The sequence below is a fragment of the Setaria italica genome, chromosome IX, assembly GCF_000263155.2.
Source record: "Setaria italica strain Yugu1 chromosome IX, Setaria_italica_v2.0, whole genome shotgun sequence".
NCBI lineage: Eukaryota > Viridiplantae > Streptophyta > Magnoliopsida > Poales > Poaceae > Setaria > Setaria italica.
In genome coordinates this window covers 45,625,115-45,640,616 of record NC_028458.1, presented here as the reverse complement: position 1 = coordinate 45,640,616, position 15,502 = coordinate 45,625,115, and the positions used below count along the sequence as shown (strand labels likewise).

General features: G+C 41.5%; 3 protein-coding genes across 3 annotated transcripts; 2 read left to right on the top strand and 1 right to left on the bottom strand.

Moving 5' to 3' along the window:
• Positions 1-733: 733 nt before the first annotated feature.
• Positions 734-8,110, top strand: LOC101757290 (calcium/calmodulin-dependent serine/threonine-protein kinase 1). The gene is made up of 11 exons (XM_004984226.3): positions 734-1,810; positions 3,851-3,981; positions 5,159-5,200; positions 5,283-5,391; positions 5,605-5,683; positions 5,763-6,059; positions 6,152-6,264; positions 6,959-7,066; positions 7,139-7,201; positions 7,290-7,457; positions 7,532-8,110. The coding sequence occupies exons 1-11, from the start codon at positions 1,292-1,294 to the stop codon at positions 7,667-7,669; spliced, it is 1,767 nt and encodes a 588-aa protein (XP_004984283.1). The 5' UTR covers positions 734-1,291; the 3' UTR covers positions 7,670-8,110.
• Positions 8,111-9,974: 1,864 nt separating this feature from the next.
• On the bottom strand, positions 9,975-10,691 carry LOC101771635 (agamous-like MADS-box protein AGL29). Its single transcript, XM_004986913.1, has one exon. It carries the CDS (start codon positions 10,689-10,691, stop codon positions 9,975-9,977), a length of 717 nt encoding a protein of 238 aa, XP_004986970.1.
• Positions 10,692-12,049: 1,358 nt separating this feature from the next.
• LOC101756894 lies at positions 12,050-15,051 on the top strand. Its single transcript, XM_004984225.2, has 6 exons — positions 12,050-12,389; positions 12,573-12,659; positions 12,747-12,980; positions 13,080-13,182; positions 13,859-14,088; positions 14,464-15,051. The coding sequence occupies exons 1-6, from the start codon at positions 12,076-12,078 to the stop codon at positions 14,672-14,674; spliced, it is 1,179 nt and encodes a 392-aa protein (XP_004984282.1). The 5' UTR covers positions 12,050-12,075; the 3' UTR covers positions 14,675-15,051.
• The last annotated feature ends 451 nt before the right edge of the window (positions 15,052-15,502 follow it).

The window sequence follows — 15,502 nt, the reverse complement described above, 5'->3', positions numbered from 1 at the left end:
ATATACTACCATCGCCCTTCCACCACACTAACATACATGTTTGAATTAGTTGTCCTTGTTATGACTTTTCTCATTGGCTAACATCACTGTCTCGCGCTACCGCCTCCATTATCAGGTTATCCTTCTTTACTGGGTTACCCACTAAATATTTTAAGTTCTCTTGAAAAGTTTTCATGAAAACCTCTCTTGAAAAAAATCTCCCTTTTTGGAAAAATTTCAATTGGAAGGTTATTTGGAAATGTTTTTTAAACTATACTGTTGTGGAGGAAAAAAGTCAATAAAATCAGGAGGTATTTTTTTGTGTGCAACGGATTAGTAGGACCTTGATGTGTACAGAAATGTGCAATAATCCAATAATTGAAAACCTTTAACTGAGATAAAATATTGATTTTTACCTGAAATAATACATTATACCCATTCTAATACACTCAACTAGTTTTGGTTCTCATGGCCGCCTACACGACAACCTGCCTAGTACCAACACAAAATATGATCCGTACAAAATGTATACAAACTTTAAAGAAGACCATGAACGAGTTAATTTATTTCAATTATATTCTATTTCACCTTGGGCGAGAACGCGCTTTGGCAACAGAAACTGTCAAATTCCACGACCAGTGTCAGGTCAAGGAGCAGTCTCCACCTTCCTTCTGCACTGCAGGTACAGTACAGCCGGAGTCTTCAAATGGAAAATAGAAAAAAAAAACTTCGAAAGAGGAGGAAAAAGATACGGAGCGAGAAGGAGAGCGCAACGGAAAGCAACCCAAGCCTCTCCTTTTCCGCCACTTCCCCCCATTCCACAGAGGACTCACGCGCCCTTCAATCGTTCGCCCTGTTTCTTCCTCCCCTCGCCTTCCTCCGATCCAGGCCCCGTCTGTCGTCTTCGCCCGCCCCCAAAGCTCCAACCTTTCCCTCGTTTTTGCTTGGCGTCTACGGCCTGGTCCGTCCAGGAAAACAACGGATTTTGTTTTCGTTGCGTTGTTTGCTGCTGTGCTGTTGCCGCGGTTTTTGTCCGCTCCTCGGAGTTCAGTTCGTTCCTTCTCCATTTCTTGAAGCGCCCCCTCAGTGGGCTGCGTTATTCGCTTTGGATTCCGCAGCTTGGTTTGGAAGCCTCGGTTCTTGGTTTGGGAAGGATCCCCCTTTCAAGGAGAGGAATTTGGTGTGGGTTGATGGTATCCTGAGAGGAGTCCGCGATGCAATGATGGGTTCTTGAAGCCGAGGTGAATCTTTGACCAGCCCAATCTCCCGAATTTTGAGCTGACGTCGCTCGGTTCTTGATCCGCCGGGCGCCATGGGCCTCTGCTACGGCAAGTCGGCGGGGGTCCAGGAGCCTGCGGCGGAGGAAGAAACCCAAGTAGCTGCCGGCGCGGCACCTCCAGCGGTGGCCCGCGATGATGGGGCCGCGTCGCCGGCGAAGGCGCCCCCGACGCCCAAGCAGCCCAAGTTCTCCTTCTACCTGCCGAGCCCGCTCCCAACCTCCAGCTACAAGGGCTCGCCGGCCAACTCCAGCGTCGCGTCCACGCCGGCGCGCAAGCGCCCGTTCCCGCCGCCATCGCCCGCCAAGCACATCCGCGCGCTCCTGGCGCGCCGGCACGGCTCGGTCAAGCCCAACGAGGCGTCCATCCCCGAGGGCGCCGAGCCGGACCTGGGGCTGGACAAGAGCTTCGGATACTCCAAGCACTTCGCGGCCAAGTACGACCTCGGCCGGGAGGTGGGGCGCGGCCACTTCGGCTACACCTGCGCCGCCAAGGCCAAGAAGGGCGAGCTCAAGGGCGAGGACGTCGCCGTCAAGGTCATTCCCAAGGCCAAGGTGCTAGAGCATATCCTCTTTCCCTGGGGTGATTTCTTCTGTTCTGTTCCTCATTTGTTTTCACTGCCTAGTTTTGTTTGCTCGATTGGATCGTCCATGGCTGTTTGCATTCTTTAATAAATCGCCTACAGAGTAATGCTACTCCGCAGTTTGGGCTTAAAGCCCATTCTTTCTGTATTCACCTGAGTTCACCTTGCTCATGTGGTAATAGACTTTCAGATGACATGCCTGTGACTTATTCAAACTTCATTGCTTCATATTGCACTACTAGGAGAAGATAGGAACTATGTATGTAAATATGAAATAGATGTACACTGTACTTCCAGGGGACTTCATTTGGCACTCTATACTTCAATTATCAGATTGTTAGACGTTAGTCAGTTGCTTGATTAGTATTAAAAGGACAGATTGAGGAGTCTGAATTTGATCTCTTGAGTGATTGGGGTGGTTCCTGGTGTTGGTTGTTAGTTGGGACAGGGACCATGATGCTCCAGCAAAGCTTGGTTCCTTCTCCAAAATGTTTGTTCAAAAGCTCTGTTAGTGACCTCCTCTGACTGGTTTTAGAGAGCTTGCTCATTAAATTGGTATCATGTTGTCATAATGGTATCTTTGGCTATTTGATTCTCTGCTCCCTGTTGGTGGTATCTTCTTATCTCAAAAACAATCATGGTCATTAAATTTCCATGAGTCAAAGGCAGCAAGGTGTATGGTGCTATGCAAGTCCAGTCTGTATTTGTTAAAAATTCAATACTGTCACGACCCAATTTTCATTCTGTTGAATTAGTCACATTTGACCCGTTCTGGGGTCTTTCAGTTCTGTTAGTGGAAGTTTCCTTTAATAAATGCTTATCTAGAGTTTTAAGGCTTCTGTCAGAGACACATGAATTATCAGTTCTTCATCTTGGTAACCACGCACATGCAATTGGTACTTTTAATCTGGTAAATTGATGGTGCCACTTTAGTGGTATTATTTGTGTTACCAATTAGGTGCAGTGGTACCGATATGGTGAATATGGTCACGTTTAAGGTGTTATTTCTATTAATTGTTGGATGAAGACAATAAAAAAATGAACGTTAGCATTAGATGCAGTTAATTGGATGGCTAGGATCAAATTGTGTGATATTAGTTAGTTTATTGAAGGCTGGATTGGCCAACAGTTGACGGATACTACTACTTTTTCATGCATTTGTGTTTCACAGTTTCAGCAATGTTGATTTCCAAAGTAGAATCTCCAAACTGATATTAGTTAGTTTATTGAAGGCTGGATTGGCCAATAGTCGATGGATACTTCTACTTTTTCATACATTTGTGTTTCAGGAATGTTGGTTTCCGAAGTGGAATCTCCAAATTGTATTTTGGGTTTGCCCTGCCTCTGTTCCACTCACACACCCACACAAACGCACACAAAATTAAGTGAATTCAAGAAGACAGAGTATAACTTTATGATTATGCATTATATTCAGTATGTTGGTGGTGCACTTTTCTCGATGATCAGTTTGTAATACGTAATATGTATCGGTAGCATGGAGCATCTTGTTTTTCGTGTACCTACTATTCATGTTTAGTGATTTGTCTCTGCTGTCATTTGATTGTATAGTTTTTAACCAGACCAGATTGTTGGTTGTTGAATTAGAATAATCATTTGTACTTGGAGGTCACTTGAATTTTCTGTTACTAGTGGTCATAGCTTCTGGGCAAAACAAAAAATAATACAATATAAAATATACTCACACAGTTGTTTGGGCCCTAATTGATTTGATATATTTTATGCATTGATCTTGTAACTTCAATGCACAGTTAGGATTTGATCTAAGGAGGGCTTAGAAATTGTCTTGCAACAGACTCCAACATCAACATGGACCCTCTTATATATCATGTTCACCATTTTATCTTTTTTTATGGTTGATTGCATGATCAATTTTGATTATACTGATATAATTGTAATAGCTTGTTAGTATATATTGTTAGTAAAATCCCACTTAAAATCCTAAGAACATGCTGTAGTCTCACTCTCACCCAATCTAACTACTCTTGCACAGATGACTACTGCTATTGCCATTGAAGATGTCAGAAGGGAAGTCAGAATATTGAGTTCTTTGACAGGCCACAGCAATCTAGTGCAGTTTTATGATGCTTTTGAGGATGAAGAAAATGTATATGTTGTTATGGAGTAAGTCCACACTTGTTTCATTTATAAGTAATTTTACTAACTTACTGAAACTTCTAATTAGGTTTATGCAGCATTATGTCAACGAAATAGGGCAGGTCATCCAACCTTGTCGTATGCATTTTCAGAAAAGGCAAAACTTGATGTACTAATTCTTGTACAGATTAGCAAGACTAAAATGTAGTCCCTGGTTGTGGTTGCTGAGCAGCCTTGGTCCCCGGCAAACTTGATATGCAAGACACTCATTTTGCTTGGCTTTTGGCTACATCTTATCATTCCCTTATTATTCCTTTTTTAATGAAGATTAGGTGTCTGTATATGATACTGGTATGTAAAAAGTAAGCAAGCAAATCAGATGAGTCATTGAAACATGCGTCACTTAGAATTTGAACTTTTCTAAATTCAGTCACCTTTCAATGCTCTTTGTATTTTTGTCAGATCTGGAAAGGAAATAAGCGTGATTGGTTTGGCTAACTCAAATGTAGGAAAAAGCTAGGAATATATACATTATAACCCGCCTAGAAGGATATGTTACCTCATGAATCATTATTGCTATCAATATTTCCGATCTCATGCACATTCTGCTAGTGTGATCAGCATTTTTTAAGAAAAAATAGCTCTCACTCTCAGGATATGATCTCATGAAACTAATTATTAATAGAGATGCTTTATTACCTATCCATGCATAGCTTACATTCCAAGCGTACCAACCATAGAGAATAAAACTAGCTTTCCTTTTGGGAAATAGTGTCTTAACATCGATGGAACCTGTGCGGTCCATATTGACTAGTCCCACACCTAGAGTTGGGACTGGCTCTAATAATGCCACTTTATTTGCTTTCCTTAGATGTTGATGCCAATTTTTTAATACATTCAGCCTCTTGTTGGCTGTTTACGTATTTGCATGGAGTTGAGACTGGATAAGAGTCACCCAATATGATAGGACTGTTTTGTTGGAACAGCCAGACTGGGATGATTTTTTTCCTTGTATGTGTCATAACTCATAACAATGTTAGTGCAAGAACTGATTTGGCCTTGACTTGTATCTTTAAGATCTGTAAACTTTTCTTCCAAAGTAGGTTACCAAGCCAAGCCCTTTTGATATGTACAAATATGTTGTATGCATCTATAAAGGTGTTGCAATACCTGAATAACTCACTGGTTTTTTTTCCTGATCCAGGTTATGCAAAGGAGGTGAACTGCTGGACAGGATTTTGGCTAGGTACTTACATGACATTTCATTTCTAAAACTGAACTCATTGACTCTACATGAATTCTGAGAATAGCTGACTACTGTTTTGCAGAGGTGGAAAATATTCTGAGGAAGATGCTAAGGTTGTTATTCACCAAATTCTAAGTGTTGCTTCATTTTGCCATCTTCAGGGTGTTGTTCATCGGGATCTGAAACCAGAGGTAAGATTGTTCGAGCAATTCACAACTAATGTTTAGTACCATGAAGCTCACTAGTTGTTGGTGGAACTGTGTGAACGTCGGCATACTTCCTTTTAACATGCCCTTATCTCTGTTGTTTCTGTGGATCTTAGCTGAGTTAAGAGAAATGCTATAAAAACCTTGATATTTTATGCTGATGCTAATGCTAGTTTGCATTTTACTTCCATTTTTCAGAATTTTCTTTTCATGTCAAAGGATGAGAATTCTGCCTTGAAAGTCATAGACTTTGGTTTGTCTGACTTTGTTAAGCCAGGTTAGTCTAACAGTTTTTTCTTTGGATCATTGCTTATCATTATTTTCTATTAAAATACACATGCCATCATCTTATGCAGATGAAAGACTTAATGACATTGTTGGAAGTGCATATTATGTTGCTCCTGAAGTGCTCCATCGATCTTACGGCACTGAGGCAGATATGTGGAGCATCGGAGTAATTGCATATATTTTGCTTTGTGGAAGCCGCCCTTTCTGGGCACGAACTGAGTCTGGAATTTTTCGAGCTGTCCTAAAAGCAGACCCTAGTTTTGATGATACCCCTTGGCCTACCCTTTCTGCTGAAGCAAAAGATTTTGTAAGAAGGCTACTCAATAAGGATTACCGCAAGAGGATGACTGCTGCACAAGCCCTCTGTAAGTAACATTCTTGTTTTGAGCTCGGTTTACCCTGTTTTTCAGCTTGCAGATGAGATTACACCACGTTTTGCATACCTTGACAATTACAGGCCATCCATGGATCCGTGGCACTCAGGAAGTTAAGATTAATTTAGACATGATTATCTACAGGCTCATGAGGGCTTACATAAGTTCATCTTCTCTACGGAGGTCTGCATTGAGGGTAATACTTCTATAGGTTGTTTGTACTGTTCTGCAAGTCATCTTTCTTGTCTGTAATTGAAGATATAATAGCTGAAGCCTCCATTTTCCAACATAAACGATGCCAATAATATGAAATAATCTCCATTTTTCAGAAAAAAAGTGTATTGTATTGGTAAATGATTCTAGCAAACGGTTGTTCTGTTTTTTTTTGGATTCCTGATCCTGTCATGTTTTTTCCTCATACAATATATGTACCTGCTCTGGAAATGAAAACACTGAATGCCTGTGGACATGATTAAAAAAAACTCAACCAGAGGGAGAGACGTCTCTCTGATTTGGTCTTAAAGAAGCTGGTACCAAGATTTGAACCTGGGCCGGCAACAGGGGAGGGGTTTCATTGACCCCTGGAATTCAATGCTCTAACCGTTACGCCGCAAGAATCTTTGGTGACTGTGGACATGATTGTAGTCGACTCATTATGTTTAGCTTAATGCATCATGTATTACTACACATATAACTATTCAGTACGTTCCTTGCCTGCCTTTCACCTAAAAAATTATAATCAATGATCACAAATTCATCCTGTGGGTGTTCTATTTTTGCATTCTACGAACCCTTATTTTCTGTGACTTCATTTTTGCTAGGATTGTGAACGGAGGCCACTTCAAGAAACTGCCATGCGGATTTGCTAATGAGCTCTTTACGTTTTTCAGGCTCTTGCAAAGACACTGACGATAGATCAACTCTTCTACCTGAGAGAGCAGTTTACACTGTTAGGTCCAAACAAGAGTGGCCATATCTCCTTGCAAAATATGAAGACGGTTAGTTATTTTTCCTTATTCAATCCAATAAATCCATGATATGCAATTTCTAAATTTTCATGGAACTTCTAGGCCTTGATGAAGAATTCCTCAGGTGCAATGAATGATTCTAGGGTTGTTGACTTTGTTAACTCAGTGAGTCTTCTCTGTTGTTTCTTATGTTCTTTTCATACTTGTGTGGCATGGGTAAATGACCATATATTAATTGTACCCATTGTGCTAGATATGCAATATCCCATATGGAAAGTTTGATTTCGAGGAGTTCTCTGCTTCGGCTATTAGCGTTTATCAAATGGAAGGCCTAGAGACGTGGGAACAACATGCTCGGCAAGCGTATGAATTATTTGACAAGGAGGGCAACAGACCAATTGTGATCGAAGAACTTGTATCGGTATAGTTTGATCTTAAACATAGTTTCTGCATAGGAAATGAACTGTGACTTATGATGTGTCGTTCATCTTTCAGGAACTTGGACTTGGCCCTTCAGTTCCACTTCATATTGTTCTCCAAGATTGGATCAGACATCCCGATGGAAAACTCAGTTTCCTCGGATTCATAAAACTATTGCATGGAGTTTCTTCGCGCCCTATCCCTAAAGTCTGAGATAACCTCTTGCGCCAACCAAGGAGAAAAGTGACAACTAAGCTAATCTCTGCCCAGTGCATGGCATGTCTGGTTGTAGAAGTTGCATGAAACTAGCACAAAGGTTAACAGATGATATAGTAGTGTAAAGAGGTAAAGGCTCTCAGTAGGTCTATCTATATTGTCGCCGCCTCTCACATGGATCGACATTGCACTCAGGATGTTTAGAAGAATGTTAGAATGTATAGATTTGGTTTGGGGAAGAATGGAAGGGCTAAAAGATTTGAGGCTGATTTTGTGGGTGTCAACGTTGTGTGGTGCTGTGTGTCTCAGTAATGGGTTGAGAGGTAATGCCTTGCCTTGTGTTGTGCCGCTTCATGCCCTAATTTCGTATTCTAATTGCTGTAATCTCCATGTTATTTAAATTTCTAACGAGAGGTAATGTTTAGCTTTGTAACTTTAGAGCCCTTCCCAATAGAAGGATCAGACAGATCCAATGATAGCTACTGGGACTCATTCAGGAGCAATTAACAAAGTCGAATTCTCCAGTGTGATTGGTAAGTGTCAGTTAGGCGCTCTAGATTTTCACCCCATGTTTTTTACATCAAAATTTGCATTTATATACTCGAGGGACATTGGCTGATACGTCGATGAATTTTAGATTCGCGAAAAGAACAGTCGTGTGCGAGGACATGGGTCCTGTTAGGTTTGCTTTGGGCTGTGGTTTACCAGTTTGTGCCATAATTGATTGGGTCATAAAGCCAATAGCCTGCATTTGGCGAAGTGGACCGTTGTTTTGGTAAAAATATTACGTATTCCAGCGAGGGCGTACTCACTTCAGCCCACCTCAGCCCAACACGCTGGGCCGTTCGCTCGTAGCCCGCGCAGGCCGGCCTGCTCGCTGCCGACTCGCCGAGCGCGCGCGTTTCGAGGCCCTCCTGTAAAGTGTAAACTAGACTTTCCTCTCAATCCAGGCCCGCTGCTGGTTCCTGCTCCAACAACTTACTTTTAATTTTTTTAAAAAAATTATTGTTGGCTTTTTAGTTTAAAAAACCAACACAAACTTTTAAAAAGTATGGTTTCTGAGCTCAATAAAACTGAGCTTTCCAACTTTCTATATAAACTAAACCATTTTTTAAAATTTCCATCTTTCCGCACAAAATTTTTTCTGAGTTTTCATTTTTCACGATGAGAATTAGAAAGTTCAGACAAACAGTCCCGAACATGTCAGGCCGCATCTGAACCCGAGCTACGCCGAAGCCGCCGGGCAAACAAATCATAATTCACACACGGATGCATGCGGTCCATACGTGGATGAAGACGTTATGACAGGTGGGTCCTGGGCATCCATAGGGGCAAAATAATCATTTTCATAGTGATTCTAGTAGCAATGTCCACGTGCATTAATGAAATAATGAGCAAATCGAGCGTAGCTTAACTGGACGTTCCTTGTGGTAGAATCTATTCATCCGAGTTTGAGATCTCGACTCAACACGAGTGCTTACATTTTTCTAGATTTTTCCAGGATTTAACTAGTGTTATCTTTCAGTAGTAGGTGACGTGGTTGTCAACAGCGAGCCTTGTCGTGACTTCGTCAATCTTGAGATTTACCGACCCACTCTCTCGCAGGTGCTTATAATGGTAGGATGGCATGCGTGTATTTACAGGGGTGAGTGCGTGCGTGCACGTGAGCGTGAGCCTATGCGTCTATAATGCGTTAAAAAAAACATCCTACAATAAAAGAAAATAGAGGATTTTTTGGCCAACTACGGGACCTTGTGTTCCTACTATCCAAATATATTCAAAAGTTTTAACCCCATGCAACAGGGACTATATCAAATGGTCAACTGATCTTTTATAGTAAATATAGGGGTATTAAAATTTTAAGAGTATCTAACAATAAGCATGGGTCTCCATGGCGCAGCTAAGACCTCAAAATTAGAGTATCCTATAGTAAAATTTTTCCCACAAAAATGATTATTTTGCTAACTACGGGCCTTGCATTCCCACTACATGCAGAGTTACCTAGAAATCTAAACCATATGCTCGATGGAAAAGACCAGACGGTTTTGAATAGAGCAATATCATACGCATAACTCATTCTACGAAAAATAGTACTAACATGTACGGAGAAATCAAGCTTCATAAAGTAATTCCAATCGTAACATATCTCCTGGATGCATGTATCTTGACAGTATGTCCAAGATATACCTTGGAGACATACATCCAACATAAATAACACAAATTGCATGTTTTACATAACCAATGATCAATCTTGCACATATGACTGATCATTGTTATTCTTATGACATTCTACTTGCATCCATCACCCATCAAGTTGATTGCTGGGATAGTTCACCGAGGTACCAACGGCATGGACACTGCTAGTCGAGGGGCCATTGACATCAAGCCCATCAGCAGCTGTGTGGTTAGAATTCAGAGTCGTGGAAGAAATATGTGTATCAATTTGCATATCAAGCATGTACTTTGAAACCAAATCGATAAACGTAGGTGGATATGGTCGTGTTGGGTGCCTTTCTTCTTGCATCACCTGTTTGATCTTTTCCTTGACAATATCTTGTATTGCTACAAGCTTCTTGTGGAATTCTTGCAGGTCATCAAGCCCTGATGAGTAGACTTCCGTAGTCAACAAATCCATCACACGCGCATCAATATCTCGCTCAATAATTGTCTCATCTAATCTCTTCTTTCTCTTCTTCTCACCCTCAATCGATTGTTCCAACTCTGAGTACTCTAAAAGCTCATGTGTAGTGTTTGTCTCCTCGCTACTACCATCACAACTCTCACCACTTATAGCAGGGTCGATCAAGGTACGGAAGCGATTGTACACGGCCTTAAAAGAGGGACTACCAAATGAGAAGGGCCTACCAGAAGGGGAGAAGACAACAATAGCGACCATGGCACCGCAAAGAATGGAGAGCTCAGCAGCCTTCTTGCACATGCCCGCACGACGCTTGGAGAAGCACACCGAGCGTGCCTCCTCACTCTCGATTTTCTTCATCTCGATCTTTTGCCTACCCATCGATGTCTTACCCTTCACCATCCCTTAGTTTTGACTATTTTTAAGCTTGCGTAGTATGTAGATGGAGATGCAATCATGCTATGGAACAATGCAGGCGATTATATAACCACAGATAAGGAGATAGCAAAGGAAACTTTAGTTTGTATAGATGTGAATGACATTCTGTTGTTGTGTTCTCACTAGGTACCGCGTCAGCATACTTGAAATGAAATCATGAATGCTTTTTTTTAATACATCAATAGTCAGATATTAGCATTGCAATGATCTGGAACTTAATTGAGACCCAGTTGGCTATTTACTCTCTTTGCCCTGGCAATCTTTCTTAACAGCTAGAATGAACATATATACTAAGCAATTTCTTATCAAGGACGGTGACCACCATTCACATTTAGAAAGACGAATCCCAGATGACACGACTCTCCTCTAGGTGGCTAGCCAAGGCACGTCTAATCAATCGTTTATCCTGTTCAAACGACTATTTAGCCCAGTCATTTAGCCTAAAAATGACTGTTTATGTGAACACACTACCTCTAGGAAATACCGTGGCGTGTGTGTATGTGTGCCGGCGTGGGTACCTGGCTTTTGGGTATAAAAGGCAGTCCCAGCTCTCTTTCTTTCCAGGAGAAGCAATACACACCATAATAGCTTCAAGCACACCCATGACGTAGGGTTGTTACTCAATTCAAGAGCCTGCACCTAGTAAAATCAAAATCCCTTGTGGGTGTTCAGGCCCATTAAAATATTGCCCTCATCTTGATATATGTAGTAGAATTATCTAGATTATTTACTCCAAATCGATTAAAACTACAATCAGAATGGTCCATATATACAAGCACCGATTTCTTTCAAAAGTGTGTCAAAACCAGTTTAATAGAAGTGTTGGTAGTTCCTAATATTTTTAGAGATTCCACTAGAAAGATTCTCCAAGAAAAAAACTAAAGTAATGTTCATATTAGTATTTTCTATCCAAAAAAAATTCTTCGCGTGCAATATGATAGCAATCATAGTCCAAGATCTATGACTAAACTTGATTTTGCTGCTCTAAGTTGGTGAAAATGGACGGAATCTAATGAGCACGAGAGTGTGTTTGATGGATTTTGCAACGCAGTTAGCTAGAGTATGAGCATTTGGGATAAAACATCTTAGGTGGAATCTCAAAACCTAAATACCATATGAAGTGTTTTTTTTAATTTTTTTTCTCTTGATCCCAAAATATCCTGAAATCATTAGCAGTGCAAATAAACAGGGAAGGTGGCCCGACTAGTTTTAGACGCTGGATTGATTTTGAACGGCTCAGATGGCCACCTATCAATCTATCATTTAAGTGGCGTCCAAGCCAGTGACAGCCCTGCCCCGGATCCCAGCCCTCCATCGCACCCTTCCCATGGCGATACCTCCTCCCCGGATCGCCGGGGGCGGCGGCGGCCGCAAGCCGAGGATTCCGCCGCTCCCACCGGCGAGGACCCTCCTAACTGCATTGGCAGCAGCGGTGGCGCTCGCCGTACTTTGCCTCCTATCCTCGTCCCCCGCCGCCTCGCTGTCGGGTGCTTGGAGATCCGGAGCTAGGAGCGGCGACAAGTACCTTTACTGGGGCGGCCGCGTCGACTGCCCCGGAAAGCACTGCGGGTCCTGCGCCGGGCTCGGGCACCAGGAGTCAAGCCTCCGCTGCGCCCTCGAGGAGGCCCTCTTCCTCGGCAGGTAATAGCAACCGTCCCGCCGTCCCGTGCTTATGCTCGCCAAAGATGGTTCTTCGAAGTAGCTAAAAGTTTCATCTCATTGAAATACGGAATGCGAAGACTAAAAGACAAAGACTGGTACTAGAAGGCAGATGCCCCATGCTGCAGACCTACTAATCTGTGCTACTGGTTTGTTTCTTTGTAGAGTATTTGTGATGCCCTCAAGAATGTGCCTAAGCTCAGTACATAACACAAAGGGGGTCCTCCAAAGCAGTGAAACTTCAAAACAAAGGTTCTTGCTTCTTAATCTCATCTATCTCTCTGTTGTTTCCGCACACTGAAGTTTGAATATTTCAATACTAAAGCAAGTATTTTGTAGATGGGAAGAAAGTTCTTGTGCTATGGAATCTCTATATGATATTGATCAGATCTCAAGAACAGTACCGGTTATTCTGGACAATTCCAAGACATGGCATGATATAGTATCAAAAAGTGTGAAATTAGAAGTGGGAGGTGTGGCACATGTGCAAGGAATTAGCAGAGGTGAACTCAAACAAAATTCCCTGTACTCAACAGCTCTCATAATAAACCGTACTGCAAGTCCTCTTGCTTGGTAAGCATACAGGTTCTTGTAGTGCCTTTGGTTTTCCCCCTCTCTGAACTTAATATTTTGTTCAGCAATGCCTTAGCCATTGATGTCCAAGAAATTCAGGTTTATGGAGTGCAAGGATCGCAAGAACCGCAGCTCTGTTATGTTATCCTACACCTTTTTGCCAAGTATGCCAGCAAAAAAATTGAGGGATGCAGCAAATAAGGTATCATTTCTTGCCCTTTTGTATATGCAGGCTGACTAATATTTTGGAAATGGATTGGTAGTGTGTTTCTGTTTCTTTTCCTGCACCTTTTGTTTATGTTTATATACTTAGGGATTTATCTTTTTTTTTGGTTGGAATGAGAATGACGTACCTAGTTGTTTTCTACAATCCTTGGGCTACACTGTATTAAATTACTGTATGGTGATGTACCAAAAGTGGGAACTGCTGTTGCTAACTAAACCTTGACATTGTGTAAATGCCTGACGGCTCATGTTCATCATTCGAAACATGTACTAACTTCTGCAATCTGGTGTTGTTTTGATGCTGCATCCATAAAGTAAAGTATATAACGAACACCCTGGAGGTGCGGATATCAGTTTATCTAGATTATTGCACTCTGTCTCCTGTGCCAAGTTATTAAAGTGATGTGCTAAGGTTGTGCAGACTTCTGACTGCGCGAAATAGAACTTACCTCAAGTGTCATGCCCTGAAACATCTATAGATTTGTAGCTTGTCAAGCATACATCAGGTTTAGAAGTATGGGTGTGGGTACTTGTTAACTCTCCTTGCACGAGTTCTTAAATCAAGTAAATTGCTCTATTGCCAGCTCATGCTCACTAATATTCTCTTTAGTCTATATGATTTAGCTCCCTAAATCAGTCCCCCTCTGTTTCAGATGAAAGAAATACTTGATGACTATGATGCTATTCATGTGAGAAGAGGCGATCTATTGAAAAATAGGAAAGATAGATTTGGTGTTGAACGGAGCCTTCATCCCCATCTAGACCGAGACACTCGCCCTGAATACATCAGAAAAAGAATTGCAAAATGGATTCCACCAGGTCGAACTCTATACATTGCATCAAATGAAAGAACTCCAGGCTTCTTTTCCTCTCTGTCAGACAGGTACCACCTGCACTATTTTCCCATTGTTCTCGTCCAACCAGGATCTCTGGCATTGTTTACATTGGCATTTATCTTCCTCCTGCATCCTGATGCATGGTACATCATTTCTTAGTAATTGCAGTAAGAAAGCTGTCCTCGTTCTTGTTCATATTCAGGATTACTAAAGGCGTTAAATTCATTTTTCCGTTCAGTTTTCATGTTGTCATGGTTAAGCATTTTTTTAGCAATAAGATGTTCTCATGTGGTTGGTCATGTCAGTTCTTCAATCTGTATGCTGGTTAAATCGAATTCAGGTTTCTACCTCCATATGTGTTAATATATAACCATCTGGTGCTTACTGAAAGTATTTGCTCATTCATTTGGGCAACAATCTAGGTACAAGTTAGCATACTCATCCAACTTCAGTAGCATATTGGAGCCAGTAATTGAGAACAACTATCAGCTATTCATGGTGGAGAGGCTCATCATGCAAGGAGCAAAGACATTTGTCAAGACAATGAGAGAATTTGACAGTGATTTGACCCTCTGTGATGATCCCAAGAAGAACACCAAGGTTTGGCAAAGGCCAGTGTATACAGATGATTGACGGTAGCTGGCCACCAAATATGAAGCTCCCTCTTTCAGCAACTTGACAACCTGACATAGCCTGTTAAACATGAATCTGGCAAGGAAGCATTTGCTACTGAAATCAGCCAGCACTGGTGGAAACTCCACCTGGGATTCACTGCAGCACGTTTGTTCATATTAACACGTCCTTGTAATCTGGAAAAGACCAAAGTTTTTGACTTGTTTGTTCCATTCTTTTGCAATTAGGGACTAGTTTAGAAGAGAAGATTTGTTTGCAGATTTAGGATGCATATATGTGATACCCTTCTGTATAGTATGTGTAAGAATCAACTGGCACATCGAGGCTTTTAAGTGTGGAGAATATCATTGGTTGGTTCTTGGTTGCCCTTTTTTTAATTCGTTTTTAAGGTGTTACTCCCTCCGCTCAGAAAATACACTTTTTTATACGATTTCTAATGTTATCTTTGACCACTACTTTCTAGTATTATAATATATTTATAAAATTCAATAAAGACTATGAAAGTATTCTTTCAAGGAATATCTACATATGAATTTTATGCTTCCATACTAAATATTGAAAGTTATTGATACTTGAAGTTTTCCCATCTCTTAGGTGAGTTCTTAGTTGTGACAGTGAGATTTTTTTGAGAGATTTGTTTTGACAGCATCTGAAATTTGACTGGTTCCTGCTGGGTCGGGCTGGAAGCTGTAGCTGGCCTTTTATTACAAGATTCCAGCTTGGCTTGGGCCATGTCGACATCCCTTCTCCCCTAGCCTGCTGGCATTGGATCAAATTCAGTCTGCAGCATGCTAGCTCTAGCAAGCCTAGCAGCCAGGCAGCCAGCCA

Bases quoted from the DNA above. Each gene is read 5' to 3' on its own strand.
- LOC101756894 (XM_004984225.2), top strand. From the start codon at position 12,076: ATGGCGATACCTCCTCCCCGGATCGCCGGGGGCGGCGGCGGCCGCAAG. The intron at 12,981-13,079 runs GTAAGCATACAG...CAAGAAATTCAG, and splicing joins ACTGCAAGTCCTCTTGCTTG to GTTTATGGAGTGCAAGGATC. The intron at 14,089-14,463 runs GTACCACCTGCA...GCAACAATCTAG, and splicing joins TTTTCCTCTCTGTCAGACAG to GTACAAGTTAGCATACTCAT.
- LOC101757290 (XM_004984226.3), top strand. From the start codon at position 1,292: ATGGGCCTCTGCTACGGCAAGTCGGCGGGGGTCCAGGAGCCTGCGGCG. The intron at 3,982-5,158 runs GTAAGTCCACAC...TTCCTGATCCAG, and splicing joins AATGTATATGTTGTTATGGA to GTTATGCAAAGGAGGTGAAC. The intron at 6,265-6,958 runs GTAATACTTCTA...TACGTTTTTCAG, and splicing joins TACGGAGGTCTGCATTGAGG to GCTCTTGCAAAGACACTGAC.
- LOC101771635 (XM_004986913.1), bottom strand. From the start codon at position 10,691: ATGGGTAGGCAAAAGATCGAGATGAAGAAAATCGAGAGTGAGGAGGCA.